At 42.2% G+C, this 16,838-nt stretch overlaps 2 protein-coding genes across 7 annotated transcripts in view; both read left to right on the top strand.

Moving 5' to 3' along the window:
* The window catches only part of celsr1a (cadherin EGF LAG seven-pass G-type receptor 1a), a 54,262-nt gene extending 49,186 nt beyond the window's left edge, over positions 1 to 5,076 (top strand). For 3 of the 4 annotated variants that reach the window (XM_061762179.1, XM_061762180.1, XM_061762177.1), the window contains 5 exons: positions 1,115 to 1,215; positions 1,300 to 1,443; positions 1,955 to 2,221; positions 2,698 to 3,073; positions 4,230 to 5,076. In XM_061762179.1, the coding sequence (XP_061618163.1) occupies positions 1,115 to 1,215; positions 1,300 to 1,443; positions 1,955 to 2,221; positions 2,698 to 3,073; positions 4,230 to 4,257 (916 nt within the window). In that variant the 3' untranslated portion in view covers positions 4,258 to 5,076. Of the gene's footprint in view, positions 1 to 1,114; positions 1,216 to 1,299; positions 1,444 to 1,954; positions 2,222 to 2,697; positions 3,074 to 4,196 lie in introns of all 4 variants that reach the window. The other variant, XM_061762178.1, reaches the window with a different exon arrangement.
* Positions 5,077 to 6,094: 1,018 nt separating this feature from the next.
* Positions 6,095 to 16,838, top strand: part of gramd4a (GRAM domain containing 4a) — a 64,288-nt gene continuing 53,544 nt past the window's right edge. Inside the window, exons 1-3 of one of the 3 annotated variants that reach the window (XR_009786352.1) lie at positions 6,095 to 6,456; positions 9,651 to 9,855; positions 12,701 to 12,821. Coding sequence is in view for 2 of the 3 variants with exons in the window: in XM_061761692.1 (XP_061617676.1) it covers positions 6,428 to 6,456; positions 9,651 to 9,855; positions 12,701 to 12,821 (355 nt within the window). In the remaining variant the exon portion in view is untranslated. The remainder of the gene's footprint in view (positions 6,457 to 9,650; positions 9,856 to 12,700; positions 12,822 to 16,838) is intronic. The other 2 variants (XM_061761692.1, XM_061761691.1) reach the window with 2 other exon arrangements.

Raw genomic sequence — 16,838 nt, 5'->3', positions numbered from 1 at the left:
GTACAGTAAATCTGCTTGCATGGCTTTTTGCAACACGCATACAAGATATTTTTTTTATTGTGTGTTGTACTGCATATCATTTGTACTATATTCTTTGTTCGTTAGCACATCTACCTCACAGCGCAATGATTTTGGGTTCCAATCTCGATTCCAACCAGAATGACCAATGAGCTTTATATTGGTGATCAGATTAGAGCAGTTAAGTGAGTCAGGACACTCGTTCGGCAGCTTTAGTTTCTTTACAGGAGGTTTAACAGGTAGAAGATCAGGCCTGCGCTCATAAATCTGTCATCGGACGAACATGAGCTGACCCTGAGGTTAATGGATGCTGCGGGGGGAGAATTGCGGCGTGCTGCCTGGTACCAAAGGCAGGCAAGCGGGGTAGATGTAGGCATGAGATTGGAGCATAACTGCAGAGAAGGGAATTTATGACTGACACGCGCATGCATACTTGTCTCTGTGGCCGTTGGCGTAAGCCATCCAGTGGAGTCCAGTCGCCAGTACCGTATTTGTCCTCCAGCCAAATTCTCCTCACTTTCGGTTGGGCAGGAAGGAATGCAAGAACTGACATGACATAATGGCCTTCGAAAATGTAAAATTGCCTGTAATTGCAGAGAAATGCCATCAGCGGGCTTGAATGTCAAACAGTTGAATACATTAAGAACTGTAAAGGTGGCTAATGCATCACATTCATAACGTACTGTGTAGCAATTGCCAGATGCCATGAAAATGTGCAACATACTGTGGTCAGTGTTTCCTAACCTTTATTGAGCCAAGGCACATTAAAAAAAAAAAAAATTTTAAATCTTATGGCACACCACCAAACAAAAACTCTCACGAGAAGTAAATCTCGTCGCTGTCAGGCGGAATCCTCACATCACCACAATTACTACTTTTCAGGAAATAGAGAAAAATGCCACCGTGCTGCTTCAGTTACCAAACATGGTACTCAAATCGATCTAACCTATTTTCACCTGTTGTCTTAAAAAAACAACAACATCCAGACTTAATCTTGAGGTGAGATAGTGCTGCAATGGCTCCCACATTGAGGGAAGAGGCAGAGTTCGACAACACTCCTTTATCCTCTTCCTCCCTTCTTTTTTCATCTGAGCAGGGAGGAGTCAGGCCAGAAGCCCAGCGTCTCATCAGGAACGGCCAAAGGACACACCGATCTCGACGGGCCTCTCTTCCACAGAAGTGGCTCCAAGGCAGACGGTGAGTTCATCCTTATGCAGTGAAAAGGGTGAAAGTTTCATGAGCACGCCGCTTCATCTTACCGCGCGTCCCTCCTCGCGTCAGACTCGGACTCGGACAGCGAGCTGTCGTTGGACGAGAACAGTTCCTCCTACGCCTCGTCTCACTCGTCGGACAGCGAAGACGACGACATGGACGTCGAGCCGAAGTGGAACAATGAGCGGCAGCTGGTTCATAGCACGCCTAAAGGTAGAGGTGTGTTTTAAAGCAGTATAGGCAACGTTATTTTTAGGGCCCGACCCATTGATTGGCCGAAATCCGCAAAACTCTGCCTTTTTGTTTGTTTGTTTGTTTGTTTTTTTAAACACATTACAACATAAGACCGAGATGATGACATTCAAATAATAGGCTAATTAAAAAAAGGCTAAAGTTTTTCTCTCTGCAAAGTTGAAGAAATACGAAAGGACCGAGTATTGTAAAACAGTCAAATGTTCTGCCTGTTATTGCCATGTTATTTTATTGATTATATATTCATTAGATTAATCGGTTATCAGCATTTTACTCTTCCAAATATCGGAATTGTCCTCAGCCTCTAAAATTATTATAATAATAGAATAGCAGATGAGGAATTAACCTGCAGTATATGCTGTTACATGATGTATTTTAATACATTAGTGTCCCGCTATATTTGGCTGAATACATTTCCAAAACCCAGTTGCAGAGTACTGTAATCCTAATTGGTCTTCTCACAACCTTCCAGTGGACTCGGTGTCCAATCACGTAACGCCGTACTGGCCGACGGACGCCACCACGGCCAGCGACAGCGAGGACCCCGGCGCTCCCGAGAGGCTGCGCGTGGAGACCAAGGTGAACGTGGAGCTGCACCCGGAGAGCAAGATCAACCACATCGCCGTCGGCGACGGGGAGGCGCCTCAGGACAGAGACAAGCAGGCGACCGGTCAGGCCAAGGAGGCGATGACGCCCACCGGTCAGACCAACAGCAACCACCAGCCGGAACAGAGAAAAGGTAAGAGAAAACCTGTGCTCAGTCTGGTGTTCTTGCCTTGGCCACCAGGGGAGCAATATAATACGGACATAGAGACACACGAAGAAGAGTTTTACAACTTACTCAATAAGATGCAGTAACATCAATATTAGAATGTGTTTTTTCAATACTACTAAAAATACTACTGTTGTACTTTATAAAAACAGTGATATGCCCACCTTGGCCACCTGGGGGCAGTGTAAGACAAAGGGACAGCTATATTGTTCTGTGAGAAATCCAAACTTCTCCCGGCTCCTCAGTAAGGCACTAATGTTAGTTATTCTTCGCAGGGAATAAAGAATACATCAACTGTATATGTTTAGATACTGAGTTACAAGCAGTCACTCAGTCTATTTTTCTGATTTGTGTGGAAATGTCTTTTTTCTAACCGTAGGTCCTAAGAAAGTGAGTGCTGAGAAGAACTGATGCTAAATGAGAAAACTGTTTGTTTCTCTTAGGGATCCTGAAGAACAAGATAAGCTACCCGCCCCCTCTGACCGACAAGAACATGAAGAACCGTCTCCGGGAGAAGCTGAGCGACTACAACTCCCCCACCATCACCTCACCGCCGCCAAACTACAACATGGCCACCTCCCCTTCCCCTGCGTCCGTCAACATCTTGGCACCATCATCCCGCCGGCCCTCGTTGGCCTCCAACGACAGCGGTCGCCCCGGCAACAACGGCAACGGGTCCCTGGTGAAACCGCCTGTGGCGCCGCGGCCGCAGGTTGCCGTGTGCTCGTCGCCAGCAGGCGTCTACCGCGACACTAACGGTGGGATAGCGATGCACTTGAAGTCAGGGACGGTTAACGGCGGCAACAGCACAGACTCGGAGTGAGTAGAATTACTTTCATACCCAATGATTTGACGAAGCTAGTGGTTCTCACGCAGGCTCCCTCTAGTGATACGTGAAAGAATCACTGCCTAACAACAATTCAGTTGTATTTCTCTTTTAAATACATTAGCATTTAATCTGTAATTTCTATTGGTTTTTAAATTTATGTGCAATACATATTAATTGAATCATTATTTAAGTTTTTTTTCATTCAAACTGCATAATGTTACAGTCGATCTTTGATAATTTAAATATACCTCTTAGTAATACGACCGCGATGTTATTTTTGATCAACATTTAAACCCCCAATACAACTGTACTTTATTTTCCGCTCCCTTTTCCTTTTATAAAAATACATAAAGTATCATCTATAAATAAATGATCATGTTAATAAATAAAAATATAAATGTCATGTTTTTTGTTGTTTATTTTATATTTTTAATTTTAGTTAAAAAAAGATCTAGAAAAATATTTTGAAAAGGGAAAATAATAAGGTAACAGCCTTATTGTGAACCTCTTTTAATTAAATGGAATATATATACATATATATATATATATATATATATATATATATTTTTTTTTTAATTTATTTACCTTCTGACCCAGGAACATTTTAGGTGCACCAAAGAAACATAAGCACTGCAAATAAGACACTTTAAGTTAACTTGGCAAAATTGTTTTTATAATGTGCACTACTATAAATAAAAATAGATAAAATATAAAATATGAATTAATCTAAAATAAATAAGTCTTTCTTAAAACCTATAATTAGTTTTTAAGGGTTTTTTTTAATTTGGATTTTAAGCGAGCAAGGCACATTGCATGTGGCTTGTTTTAGCACTAAATACATTTGACTAACTTTTTAGCCCAGTTTTTGTGTGTGTGTGTTTTACGCATTAAGTGATCAAAGTAAACACACAAAAAAATATATAGAGCTTTCGAAATGTAATAATGCTGCCTTTGCTCAAAATTAGGCCTTTGCTCAAAATAACATCCCGCTTGACAAACTGCATGACCACTTCCTACACCTCTTTGCATTCACCCTGCATGTTGTTGTCTTCCCTCTATGCCTCCCTGCACCCCCCAAAATCCCGCGACCGACCCCCCCCCCCAAATTAACAGTGGCAGTAACGAGACTTCGATCTGACCTGTTAGGGACATCCAGACCAGCCCGCCCTTGTGAGAGGAGGAGACCGGACCCTGGGAGACCCACGTCCATCCGCCGTCTGTCTTCTCTTGGTCCCATTTCTCCGGAGATCAGTATTACCCAGCAGAAGAAAAGAAGGAACGATAAAGGGAACAAAAGGGAGGAGGAGGATGGAACCTGAGTGCCAAATGCATAAAAGGAAAAAAGGGGATGAAGACTGCCCCCTTTGAATGTATTGCAAAATGTGACTGTTAGGAAAGACGTTGGTACATTTGTTGTAGGATTTCAAGGACCAGAAGGCAGAAAACAAACTAAGTGCTCTTTTTGTTTTTCTTTTAAAACTCAAACCGAAGTGCGCCTTTTGTTTTTTCTTTTGAACTCAAACAAAAGCTCTCGTATTTGGAGAATATGGCTAGATGGCGGTCGTGCGTCGATATATTTTTTAGAGGCCTTGAACAATCAGTTGAGGCCTTACAAACATACGTTAAGTTGAGAGAGAGAGAGAGAGAGAGAGAGAGCACTAATGGAAGGAAGGAAATGTTGAAGCACTATAAACCCACTTCTCACACTTCTCGTGAAGATCCTGGCCGTTTTTTTCCGTCGGAGTTCTCCAGTTCAAACACCTCATCCAGAGTCCACATCGCAGCTAAACCTTTAAGTTATGTTTACCACTCACGAGGTGCCTTCGTCTTGTTCCCACCTGTGATCTGGCTGTGTGATCAATATTGCTAATATGTGGTTATTTTTGTAATGTTCGGACACTGGAAATGTTTTGTAACATAATGTATATTTATTTTTTATGGTTCTAAGACACTGGAGTTCAAAGTATGTCAAATTAAAGATGTTGAATTTGTACTCACTGGGGTCTTTTTTGTGTGTGTGTGCCATCCTCTGAATGAAAGAATAATATCTGTAAATGCAGATAAGAACTTTACCTTACAAGGTTATGGAGCTGTTCCAGGCTCCCCTGACATTATTTGCATTTTTATCCACAGCTCGGACCACTTAAACCAGGTCTGCCTGGCACATTAGCGCAGACATTCCAAAGTAAGCCTTCAAATAATTCCAATATTGTCAAGCGTGCATTATACGGCCTTGTGCTTTAATGAGAGGAATTTGTTTATGTAGCAGATTAAATGGGAGATGCAGTACAGTGTTATCCAGGTTCAGTGATGTTTTTGCTAAAATCCACAATTGACTGGACTTCCAGGCGCTGCCAAGCATATTCTATGAAAGGTTAGAAGGCCGGGTCAAGTTGCAAACCTATTGGGGTTTTTGTTGTCATGGCGACTGATGCCCCCTCTCAGGTTGAAAGATTATTATTATAAATATCGCTTGTGTTTCTGCTTGATATTTTAAATTTGAAACCTGCATGTCTCATTCGGCACAGGTATCAAATTTACAAATGTGTTGCCAAATGAAACTCATGAACCACCTTCTAAATTAGAAGTGCAAGGCTGCCATCTAGTGGAGGACCCTGGGAAAGCCACAAAATCTATTTTGAAGCGTGCTTCTGCCGTCTAGTGGCCAATAATCAAATTAACCACTGTTGGAAACAAGTAAATTCATAGCTATTTGTATTTTTCTGAGAATGGGTCTGTGAACAAGCAGTTTTGCCTGACTGAAAATGTTCCGACTGGCTCACTGCATAAGATAGATCCTCCCCAAAAGAAATGTTATGCAAATATATGTTTATGGTAATGCATCCTAATAACAGAAATATAGAACTGTTGAATTAAATCCAATTTAATAATTTATTTGTTGTTGTTATTATTTTTTTGGGAGCGGTTGTGCACGTGGGGTATCCCTTCCCTGTGTGCGTCCCCTTTAATACCTCACTCTGACGTCACTTCCGCGGCCCTTCCCTTCTCTTCTCTTCCCTGCCTGTGCGAAAGCAACAAGAGGCGACCGACGGTAACGTCTCCTCCTCTCCGAGCCCCGGGCTAAGGCTAACGGTGCTGGCTGGCCACGGCAGCATTCTCCCCCGGGAGGGACGCAACTGGTATTTTTTGGAGGGGTTTTCTTTCCCCAATTTGACATTCCGCACTCAACTAGGAGGGAGCCTATTTTAACGTTTTGCGGATGGATTGACGGATTTTTTTTTTTTTTTTTTTTTTTTCCCCCTCCCCAGCGCAACACTGGCGTTCTTTTGGACGTCCTGAGCAGCAGGTGTACTGACGGATAACGAAGGCCAATCTCAGTGTTCATGAAACTTTGCTACGATTTACGCGCTGGGTACGTAAATGTGTATTTTATTTATGTTTTAATTGAAAATGAACACTTTTCGGGGGTTAAATTTCTGGCACGTGCCATGGTGTGTTTAACCTGCCGAAATAACGGTAAATTACGAGATTTCCATGTCTTTTCCATAATTCTTAATTCCCCCCCCCCTCCTGTAACAAACACAATTTGAATTTGAATAAATTCCGTAATCCTATGTGACGTACATTTTTAAGCCGTAAATTTAGATAGATGGGCCTTCTAGTTGTACATTACCAAACCATTTGTTGTCCTCCAGGACGACGCCTTAATATACTTTATATATTTACATGTCCACGAATGAGCCCCAAGTTTATAACATTTTTGTTTTTGTATTTTTTACAGAATTTTTTTTTTTCCCCTCAATGTTTTGAATATTGGGTCACGGTTATCTTGGGGGGGGGGGGACCTAGCTGTTTTGTTTCGAAGTGGGTGCTAATGTGGTGCGTTCTCGTGCACGTGGGAAGCTTTGAACGTCTCACATGACACGACGCCTCCCTTTCCCATTCCGAACAAATGTACTCCCACTTGACATTGGAGGGAGAACAGACTGTCTGTTAAGCTCATCCGGTCCACCTACACTTGATTCATCACTATTATGACCCATACTTGGAGATTTATTTTATTTTCCTAACTGTATTTGAATACAACGTGTGCTGTACAGTATAGTATGAGAGTCCCTACTGTGTTTTCCACTTGAGAAATTGACCTGCTGTTCACAACCTATTGATCATCTCTGTTTATATAACTACCATGGTGATATAATCGCAGCATGGGTCATAACTAATGCCATTATGAATACATTTACTAAACGTCATTGGTTTGAGTGCTGAATGACTAAAATAGCACCTGAGACCTCATGTTGCCTTTGCACACTTTGTTTGCTCAGCAATCTAAATGTTGCAACCAAGGGGGTTGCATGAGTGGGCTTGACTGTCATTTCTACAACATCACTTTGTTACATCTGCCACGGAAAATGGCTCAAATATTGCAAGTTCATGTCAAAAATCCAAATATTGGCTGTCCACCGTCACTGTTCGAGATGGTAATTCTGCACAAAAAAAAAAAGTTATTTAAAGGCCATGTTAAGCCCTCTCTTTGTCAAGGAATCACCCAGATAACGAGCAGATGACCTTATGTTTTTTTTTTTTTTTTTTTTTTGTGAGGGGGGTGGAAAACTCTTAAAACTCAAGACAAAACACAGTTTGAAATTTTAGACATGTTACACTTCTGATTTCTCAGGGAACAGATTTAAAGCACCTCCATTTCCTTTCTAGTTAATTCCTGATAGGCAACAATAATGCTGATTGTCATTGTTTTTAAAGGGGTACTAAAGTAACAGATAGAGCTGGGCGTTATGGCCTTCAAAGAAAATCTCAGATTTAAAGCAAAAAAATAAAATTACAATCAATTAAGGCTGGCCTATATGGCCTTAAAATAAAATCTTGGATTTTTAGGTTTTCACCAAATTCCGATTTCTGAAATCTAAGCTAATTTTGCTCCTTGGCAAAAATGCAAATGCACAAATTACTGCTTTTGGAACATATAAATAGGCACTTTGAAATGTTCACTGTGATTGACTCTTATTGCCTTCCACTGGGATCGTTCCTTGTCAAACAGAAAACAATGTGAAAATTAAAATAATTCAGCTCATGTTGTATTTTTCTTTGTGGAAATTAAAGTTGCCGATCGTATCTTAAAAAAAAAAAAAAAAAAAAAAAAAAAAAATTTAAATGCTTGCCCGAGGGCCTAAAAAAGTCGCTAAATTGCCAACACTGACTGTGCTTTTGTAAACTAGCCGTTCCCTGCTCGTAGCCATGTTGTTAGTTAGTTGTTATCATGATGTTTTCTATTTTCGACACTAATATAGGGCAGGTTTACTTAATACTGTACTATGCCTTTTTTATAGCACATAATCCACGAGCGGCTGTGATTGGCTGGTGCGCCGTCTGTGACCTGCATTACAGTAGCCTCCATCTACTACAGGTCATTGGCAGAAGATTACGCAGGCGGACTTGTGCACTGTACATTAATAGCTGGGATGACTTTGCTAATGATACAGCTATTGTAAATGTTAAAAAAATAATTGTAATATTTATCATACATTTTCCCAGTATCACTTTTCAGATTTCCCTGCCATCTTTTTTTCAGTGACAATGCTTCTGTTTTTCAATTTCAACTTCCTCGGTTTCACTTGTCAACTACCGTAATGGTATTTTTTTAGCTGTAGAGGAAGTGGTAGGGAGGGGCTTTCGGGACAACTAAAAAATGACGTGTATTCAGTTGCTAATCGTGTGAACTCATTCCATTGTGACATTTTGTGGAAAAGGAAGTCTTTAATGACCTGCCACTCGCACGGTTTCTGCTCTCGTACTTCGGGAGGCAACATCTGCCCACCAGTTGAAGCTGCAATCACAGGAGCTCGCGTGGGTGGGTTGTCCACGTGTATATATAGAAACTGAACATCTTGCTACAATCACGTCGCATAGGGAAATACTTGACTAGACTCTATTTGTATTTAGGTGCATCTTTGTTCACTCAGGCTACGCATTTTAATGGCAACTTTCTACATTTATATTTCTATTCTATTCACACCAGCTGTATTATGTAAGGACATAAATGTTTGATAAGCATCAGATCAAGTGAAGAGCGGTTGCTTTTAAAGCTGCAGAAGCATGAATGAAGAATGCAGTGGGACTATTCGAAGTGTTCCTCAAGTTTTAAGGCATGGCACTGGTGCATGGTTTGTCTTATACAATGGCAATACTTCAACTCAATCAGCATTATTCCGTTTTACCAGCAGTACAGATGTGTTAAGTGGGATGGCATTGAAATGGATATGCAAATCTTGAATGAGAAATGACAAACTCAAACTACCACTGTGTATAATAGTAAATGTAATTTCTCACTGTTTCCAATGGATAGAGAACAGTCTGAACTGGGTTGTCAACAGTCAATACAGGATGATGGCACAACACAGCCATTTTGTTACCCCCCCCCCCTTTGCAATCACTCCTGCCATGGAAATGAGGTCAACTGATGCGCTGCGGTCAACTAAGTGTCAGACGAGTTAAAAGGATACGGTTGTCAGGGGTTACAAGTGCACATCCTGTTTAGACTTTCACACGCGGCGTTTGTCGAGGCTGACTTTGCGTCATGTTCCCATACAGGGTTGCCGTCCGCCATGTTAAGCTAAAGCCCAGGTGCGCGGTGTTGACCATGCTCAAGCGCCTGGACAAGATCCGCTTCCGAGGCCCGAGGACGCGTGACGACTTCCCCGAGCTGGGCGACTCGCCGCCGGCCTCTGACAACGAATGTAGCGACGACGTGCCGCCCAAGCCGCGCGCGGCCAACGACGAGCCCCCGCGTGACCCCGTAGGTGCTCTTCAAACACGACACTATACTGTTTTAGCTGTTTAGCCTTGATAGGACCTCGGATGCTCTCGTAAAGGAATTTCGATGTACTCATGAATTATTGTGCTTGACGATGCACTCTGATCTCAACACCGCTCTTGCATCTGCAAAAGCAGATAGAAGATTGCATTTGCTTCATATTTTTTTACCAGGGCACACTACCAAACAAAAATGTGTCAAAAGGTTTATATAGTCAACCCCTGGTTATCGCATGTGAAAATCTGCAATATAGAAACGTAGTTTCTTTTTCCCTCCCACATGCTCTAACCACATTTGAACCTTTTAAAACATACTTTTAAAGTATTTCTTAATGCCTATTCTCTCGCTCTTGCTCTATCGCTCGCATAGTTCTCCAAATAAGACTCCGAAAACAAAACCGAATGTAACGTGTATTTAAACACAAAAATGTGAAACCAAACCCTATAATTTCATCTAACGAAAGCTGGCTATCTTCATGGTAATGTATCATGTGAAACACTATTGACCAGCTAACGGTAATTGACATATATTTTGCGTTAATTATCAACACAGGGTTCCTCCACGACTATGGAATAATGAACAAATAATGAACCGCCATATAGCGAGGGAACACTGTATAGTGAAATCATGATGATCCCGTTTCAATTTCCTCACACATTTACTTACTCGGTGGGAAACCTTTGTTGAGTTGAATACAAAGCTGTTATTGTCTGAATGGCAGCAGGTGGAGAAACAGGTTGGTTGTACCTTCTGCCATTTAGTGGAAGAGGGTTAAATTGTTCTGCCTGTCACTATATGTCGCCGGCATCGATGACGCTCATGTGCTGTGGCGCACTGGTTGGGAATCACTGATCTCAAGAAGTGTTTAAGTACACGTTTGGTACACGTTGCTCGTTTGCTCAAAGGTTAGCATCATTTTGGAGTGCGTGGTTCTCAGTATGCAGATGAATATGCAGCAGAAATTTTGAGATGGGAATAAAAATGCTGTTTGTTGCTGTTGTTTTTTGTCCCCCCCCTCACTGTGGATGAATGATTTTTTTTTTTTTTTTTTTAAACCAAAAGGTTTCCATGATGTATTAATAGCATCCCGCACTGAAAAGCACCTCAGAGATATAATTCTTAATTTCCTTATTTTTTTAATACTCTTTCCGTCTATTGTCTCTCAGGGATTCCCAGATCAATGGCCCATTCGAGTGCACTTTGTGTGCGCTACGTGTATTTAATCGCGTACACTTGAGCTTTGCCGTCGACATGCGACAGTGTTTGCCCACGAGCGTGTCAGCCCACCGGGGAGAGCATCATTCACGTCACCAGGCCGATGACTCACACCCAGAAAAAACTAAATAGCCCCTGTGCCACGCACATGTGCACAGTCCCAAAACGCATTCATCAACATTATCTCAGTGAAAGTCTTCCCCCTGGCACCCAAATGGCCCGGTGGAACCCACACGGACTGCAGCGATGTATTCAGATTTGATCACATGACTTGGCTTATGTGAGGCCATGCATTCAGGCATGGCAGGGACTAATTCACTGAGCGCTTTTTATTTTATTTTTTATTTTTTTTAAAATCTTCATCTGAAGTACATTTTCGAGCTTCTCCTCCTCAAAAAAAAAAGCCAATTGCTAGTTAGGAAAGGTAATGTAGCTGTAATAGTGGGGTGCTTATTTGCACTTTAGCTTGTGGCTGATCGTTACCACCCAAAGTGGATCTGAAAACGCATGGGCGAGAACATTAGCTTCTCGAGCAAAAAAAAAAAAAAAAAGTTAAACTCTTCATGTAAAAAATTTAAATTATTGTAATAAAATAATACATACTTTACGGAATTGTATTGTAACTAATTGAATTAAGTCACTAAATGAATCTTAAAAATACGTATGAATATTTTATATAAATTAATTAAATGTCATACTTGTTGTTTTGGATGATATCATTATTGAATTGTAATCGACCAATTATCCTTTCGTTCCTCAACGACATTCGCCTTCGCCTCCCCGGCCGGGAATGATGCAGCGAGCCGAGGCTTGACCTGACGTAACCCTCCGCCGAGGCCGAAGCAGCCGATTGATTGAAAAGGCAGCGAGAGTGGATGTGAAACGAATCACAATCGCTATTAATGCTCCTCCGCGGCATCGAACCTCTTTAGGTGATGGTTTTCCAGCAGCGTACATCACGTCCTGGCATACGAGTATGTCATTACGTTTCAGTCGGTGATGCTTTTTTTCGTTTTCTATTCGCCCCTGATTAGCCCGTTTTATTTAGCTTCTCTTCGTAATGTATCGTCAGGTCACTGGCTGTCTGGTTCTGGTTGTTGGCAGGGAAAAGCCTCTGCAGCGTGTGTGTGTGTGTTTATGCGTGTGTGTCTGGCTCTTAAAGGAACCGAGTCGAGCAGCGGAGCAACCTGCAGTCGTCTCTCACGCGAGCATCCCTCCTTTCCCACCTATCTTTCCCGTCTGCACGTCCCTCATTCCACGCCTCATACCCGGCCGTCATCAGTCAGTATTGTGTCGCTAGTCATGCGTGTGTGTGTGTGTGTGTGTGTGTGTGTGTGTGTGTGTGTTGCCAAATGAGCGCGATTCTCCTCCTGCCGGCCGGACCTGAACCAGGAAAGGGGAAACGCTAGTGTGAGTCATGCATAGAGTGTGTCAGCAAAAGCAAGGGAGCCATTCCTGCGAGAGGTTTTTACATGGAAGCAAGCTTGTAGACAAATGTGGACTGGAAGTCACTGGACTGTAGTCGCGCCTTTATTTTTCTATGCACGTATAATATAAAGTTACATTTAAATAATGATCAATACAATTTTCTTGTGTGTGCACTCGTGCACAGGCTGGTTCAGGGTCTCCCATCATGGCAGCGGCGATCCAGGACTTCCAGAGATCGGAGTCGGACCGACTGAACGAGGTCAAAGGACACTTGGAAATTGCCTTACTGGAGAAACACTTTCTACGTGAGTAGACCCACCTTTGTGCTTCTCGCTTTGCAGTCCATGCTTTTATCGCCTTTTAAGTGAAACCTCGCATATACGTATATTTTTTTGAACTCACCCGCCATTATTTGCTGAAACAGTCACCTATTTGCTGCATTTGTGCTCAGACCAAAGCGATAAGAATTGCTTTGGCGCCATCTGGCGGCAGCTTGGTGCCAATGTTGAAGTGAGTTGAGGAGCTTCATGCAATTCTTTGTAGCCATCTATAGGCAGTTACTCCCGGAGTTTTGCTATTCGCGGCAGGGGACGGTCCCTGATAGCTTTCAAATAGAATGGCTTCACTTACATTACGCAAGTACTCTCTCCAGTATGCCAGTGACCTACAGTGACATGCAGAGCAATAAATGCCCTTCTACTTAATGGCAGAAGGTCCAGTTTACTTATGTAAACAGGCCTAGATTCCACACTCAAAGCCAAACCACAGAAAATTCATCTGTGATAAACTGAGACAAGATCATTTCATATATTCAAGCACTTCTGGTGACATTTTTCTTTGGTGGTCTCCTGTTAGTTTGTGCTAGTGTCAAATATGTGCTTTGGCTCAAAGTTTGGAAAAATTCTGCAGTTGTAAATGCAAATCAATATAGCAGTAAAGTGAGTATGTGTCTTAAATGTACTTGCTAGTTGCTAACTTGCATACCATAATAGCCTAGCAACATTAGTGGTCCGCGCTGGGCCACCAAAATTAAAGGAGGTAAGTCCTGGGTTGCCACGGCAACGACTGAGACTCTATTGTCCTTAACGCGAGCCAGATCATTTTGTATGCTGAGAGTTTGACTACTCAATTTCTACTACATCCGGAAAGTTTGTTAGTCTTATTACTAAATCGATTTAAATTAATTTTTCCTCCCAAAATTCTACACACACCTCAGAATGACTTTTTATTTATTTATTTTAATTTCCCCCCCTACAAATTTTATTTAAAAAAAACAGGAACATTAAGAATTCATAAGTATACAAGTAATTTATTCCGTAGTATAACAAAATGTGAAAATGCTTTTTGGCTGCGCTGTATATTCCAACAGCCCGAACCACTAGAATGGCATCATCCTATCTGTGTGGTAGTAAATGGCGCTTGTCCTCATCCTGGAGTGCTGACTAAAGAGAGTATCTAATCAACTGTATTGCGGCGTGTAATGAAGCGAGGTATTTCCCTTCCATCTTGTGCTCTCTTTTCATCACTTCATGTCTATTAGATGGAGAACGAGAGAAAGACAGGCGAGTGTATGAAAGAGAACACCTCAGGCCATGTCCTCTTCCATAATGCCTCCTGCTGGAGCAAAAAGAGCCAGATTTGTTGTCAGCGTGTCTTGATCCGCGCTCGATGAGCTTCACCATCCCATGTGGGCTCGTCTTCCTTCCTCATTGGCTTTTCCTTTGCTTCCCGTCTTTCTTGCTGACTTCTCGCAGCTCTTTCAGGTCCTCTCTGCCAGCCCTTTGCTTTCAGCGTCGCCGAGATGTGATAAACACGCAGGTGAATCCTGAAATGTTTTACCTACTGTAAGTCTAAAAATTAACATACAGTAGGTATGGAAAGTATTCAGACCTCCTTAAATATGAGTGTCACAGCAAAGGGTCTGAATACTTATGGCTGTGTGATATTTCAGTTTTTCTTATTTAATAAATCTGCCAAAATTTCAACAATTCAGTTTTTCTTTCTGTCAATATGGGGTGCTGTGTGCACATTAAGGAGGGGAAAAAAAAGAACTTAAATGATTTTAGCAAATGGCTGAAATATAACAAAGAGTGAAAAATGTAAGGGGGTCTGAATACTTTCTGTACCCACTGTATAAACATTGATTACTTCTTTCTCAACTAGACTTGAGCCAGCTTCAGATTCTGACTGTTTTGATAACCGTGAGTAAAAAATTATAATTTTTTTTTTTAAACTTTGTGTTAGCTTGATTGGAGCGCTATTAATAGAGGTAAACAGCAGAGCACACTAAGTATCATGTTTGTGGAAATACAGTATTGAATGTTCAACCTTTCAAGGCTTTTCGGATCTTAGTATCCGGAGGTGTAGGCATTCGCTCACTCTCGTTCACTCGTCTTTTGGCAGTCTTTCCCAAAATAATGCCGGGACCCACGCTGCATTGTAAAACAAACACCCCACTCAGAAGTGTATTGTGTTCCGCCCCACCTGGGGCGCACAAGTTTCCATTCAAAATGGTGGGTGGGGTGGGGTGGGGGCACTGTGACCCATGCCTTTCCTTTGGCAGTGCTATTCTTGGGTATCTTAACTGGTTAATATGTAACCAAGTAGTCATGAGATGACATCAAAGATGCTGCTTTCCCACGTTTCTGTGGCCTTCTCCATCCCAGGCATATTTCTATTCTTGAATGCGTTTCCAAACTGTCTCATTGCCATCTTAAAAAAGAATTTCTATTTGATGTGTCCAAGTCTGCCCGTAAGAATTTCCTTGTTGTCCCACTCGGTGACTTCAGGTGTCAGCAGTTACTTTTGTTGCCCTCGGGTAGCGTCTACTTCCTGTTTCCTTCCCTTCTGGCTGTCAGCGTTGAATTGTTCCCAGTCTGATGGCTTAACCACCCCCCCCCCCCCCCCCTCTTTCCTCTTTCTGTCTGAACCCGACCGCTACAGTCTATTTTTGTTCAAGGTGTTTTCCTGTGAGTTAATTTATTTATTTATTTTTTGTCCCTGCCACTTTCACATTGCCTCATTATGTTGGGCCTTGAGTTATCGTTATGAAAACAAGCACCTCAGTATCAGTCTTTCATGTATGACCATACAGGATTAATATCGTGTGCACCAAGTAGAACACCATATGGAAAAACAATCGATACGGTTCAATGTAGGTCGCAATGGTTACAGGAACTGTAAACAATTATCTGGTTGTTCCTAAAGGCTAAATGGCGGTGCATTAGCCACATCAATGGTGCAACACTGTAACCTTGCACTGAATTCAACAAAGATGATTATGGGAAAATGGAGACGAAGGAGGAGAAAGCCGTGTTTGAGAAAAGGCGCATTGTTTTTTTCTTTCCCCCCCCAGTTTAACAAAATAACCATTGTCTTTGGGCTGACTGCCACTGAAGTGGTCCATGCTGGTGCCTTTCGTGCAGATTGTGCGGGTTCAATTCTTGATCTGAACCCCAATACCCATCCCCTGGCGGTCCCAAACCTGGATTAAAAAAAATAAATTGATAAAATGGGTTGCATCATGAGGGGCATCTCATGTAAAAACTGTGCTAAACGAATCATGCCAGTAGGTCAAGCCGAAAGTCGCTGCAACACCATTAGAGGGGTACTGGTAGAGCCAGATTTGCCCCTTTCAGATAGAACTCTCCAAAGTTCACATTCTCACAGCCAATTGCGGCTTTGCGCATTCAGATAATTAGATGCATGTTGACGTCACTGCGCTAAGCTTACACACTGGCCGTCTCGTCTACACCTCTGATTCTACCTCTGAAGCTGACAAATTTACTGGTTAACTGTAACAAGCCCCATCTCACATATGCTGCCTGATGCACAGGAAAAGAGGAACTTATCTATTGAGCAACACCATTGGTAACTATGAAAATGGATGGATGGCATTGGTAACTAGCCTCCTTTATTGTATGCAGACTTTTTAATGTTGGATTGCAGTGCTGACGCTTGTAAAAATTGAGATTTGAAGCAGAACACTCGGGAGCTGTAAATTATGCAAGTGTTTTAGCATCCGAAATACTGTCTGCAAACACGGAGTTGGTGTCTGCTGCATATAAATGTGCTTACACACATTTACAAAAGGCACTCTAAGATGACTCCCCTTGAGAAGATAACCTTGTGTTAGCTACAAAATGGAAGGTGACTTGTTCGCATCTTTTGTTTGTCGCCTGTAGCTGTGTTGAAAAGGATCCATTTACATTATATGCCCTGTAAGTATGTGTGCGTGAGCGAGGGCGTCGTTGTTTTTCCAAGAGATCTTGTTCAGGGTCGCATATGGAAGGTCGTTGCGGCGAAGCACGCCTGGCCACGCG

The sequence above is a fragment of the Phyllopteryx taeniolatus genome, chromosome 22 (genome assembly GCF_024500385.1).
Source record: "Phyllopteryx taeniolatus isolate TA_2022b chromosome 22, UOR_Ptae_1.2, whole genome shotgun sequence".
Taxonomy (NCBI): domain Eukaryota; kingdom Metazoa; phylum Chordata; class Actinopteri; order Syngnathiformes; family Syngnathidae; genus Phyllopteryx; species Phyllopteryx taeniolatus.
The sequence above is the reverse complement of the archived record's forward strand: the minus strand, read 5'-3'. Positions and strand labels throughout refer to the sequence as shown.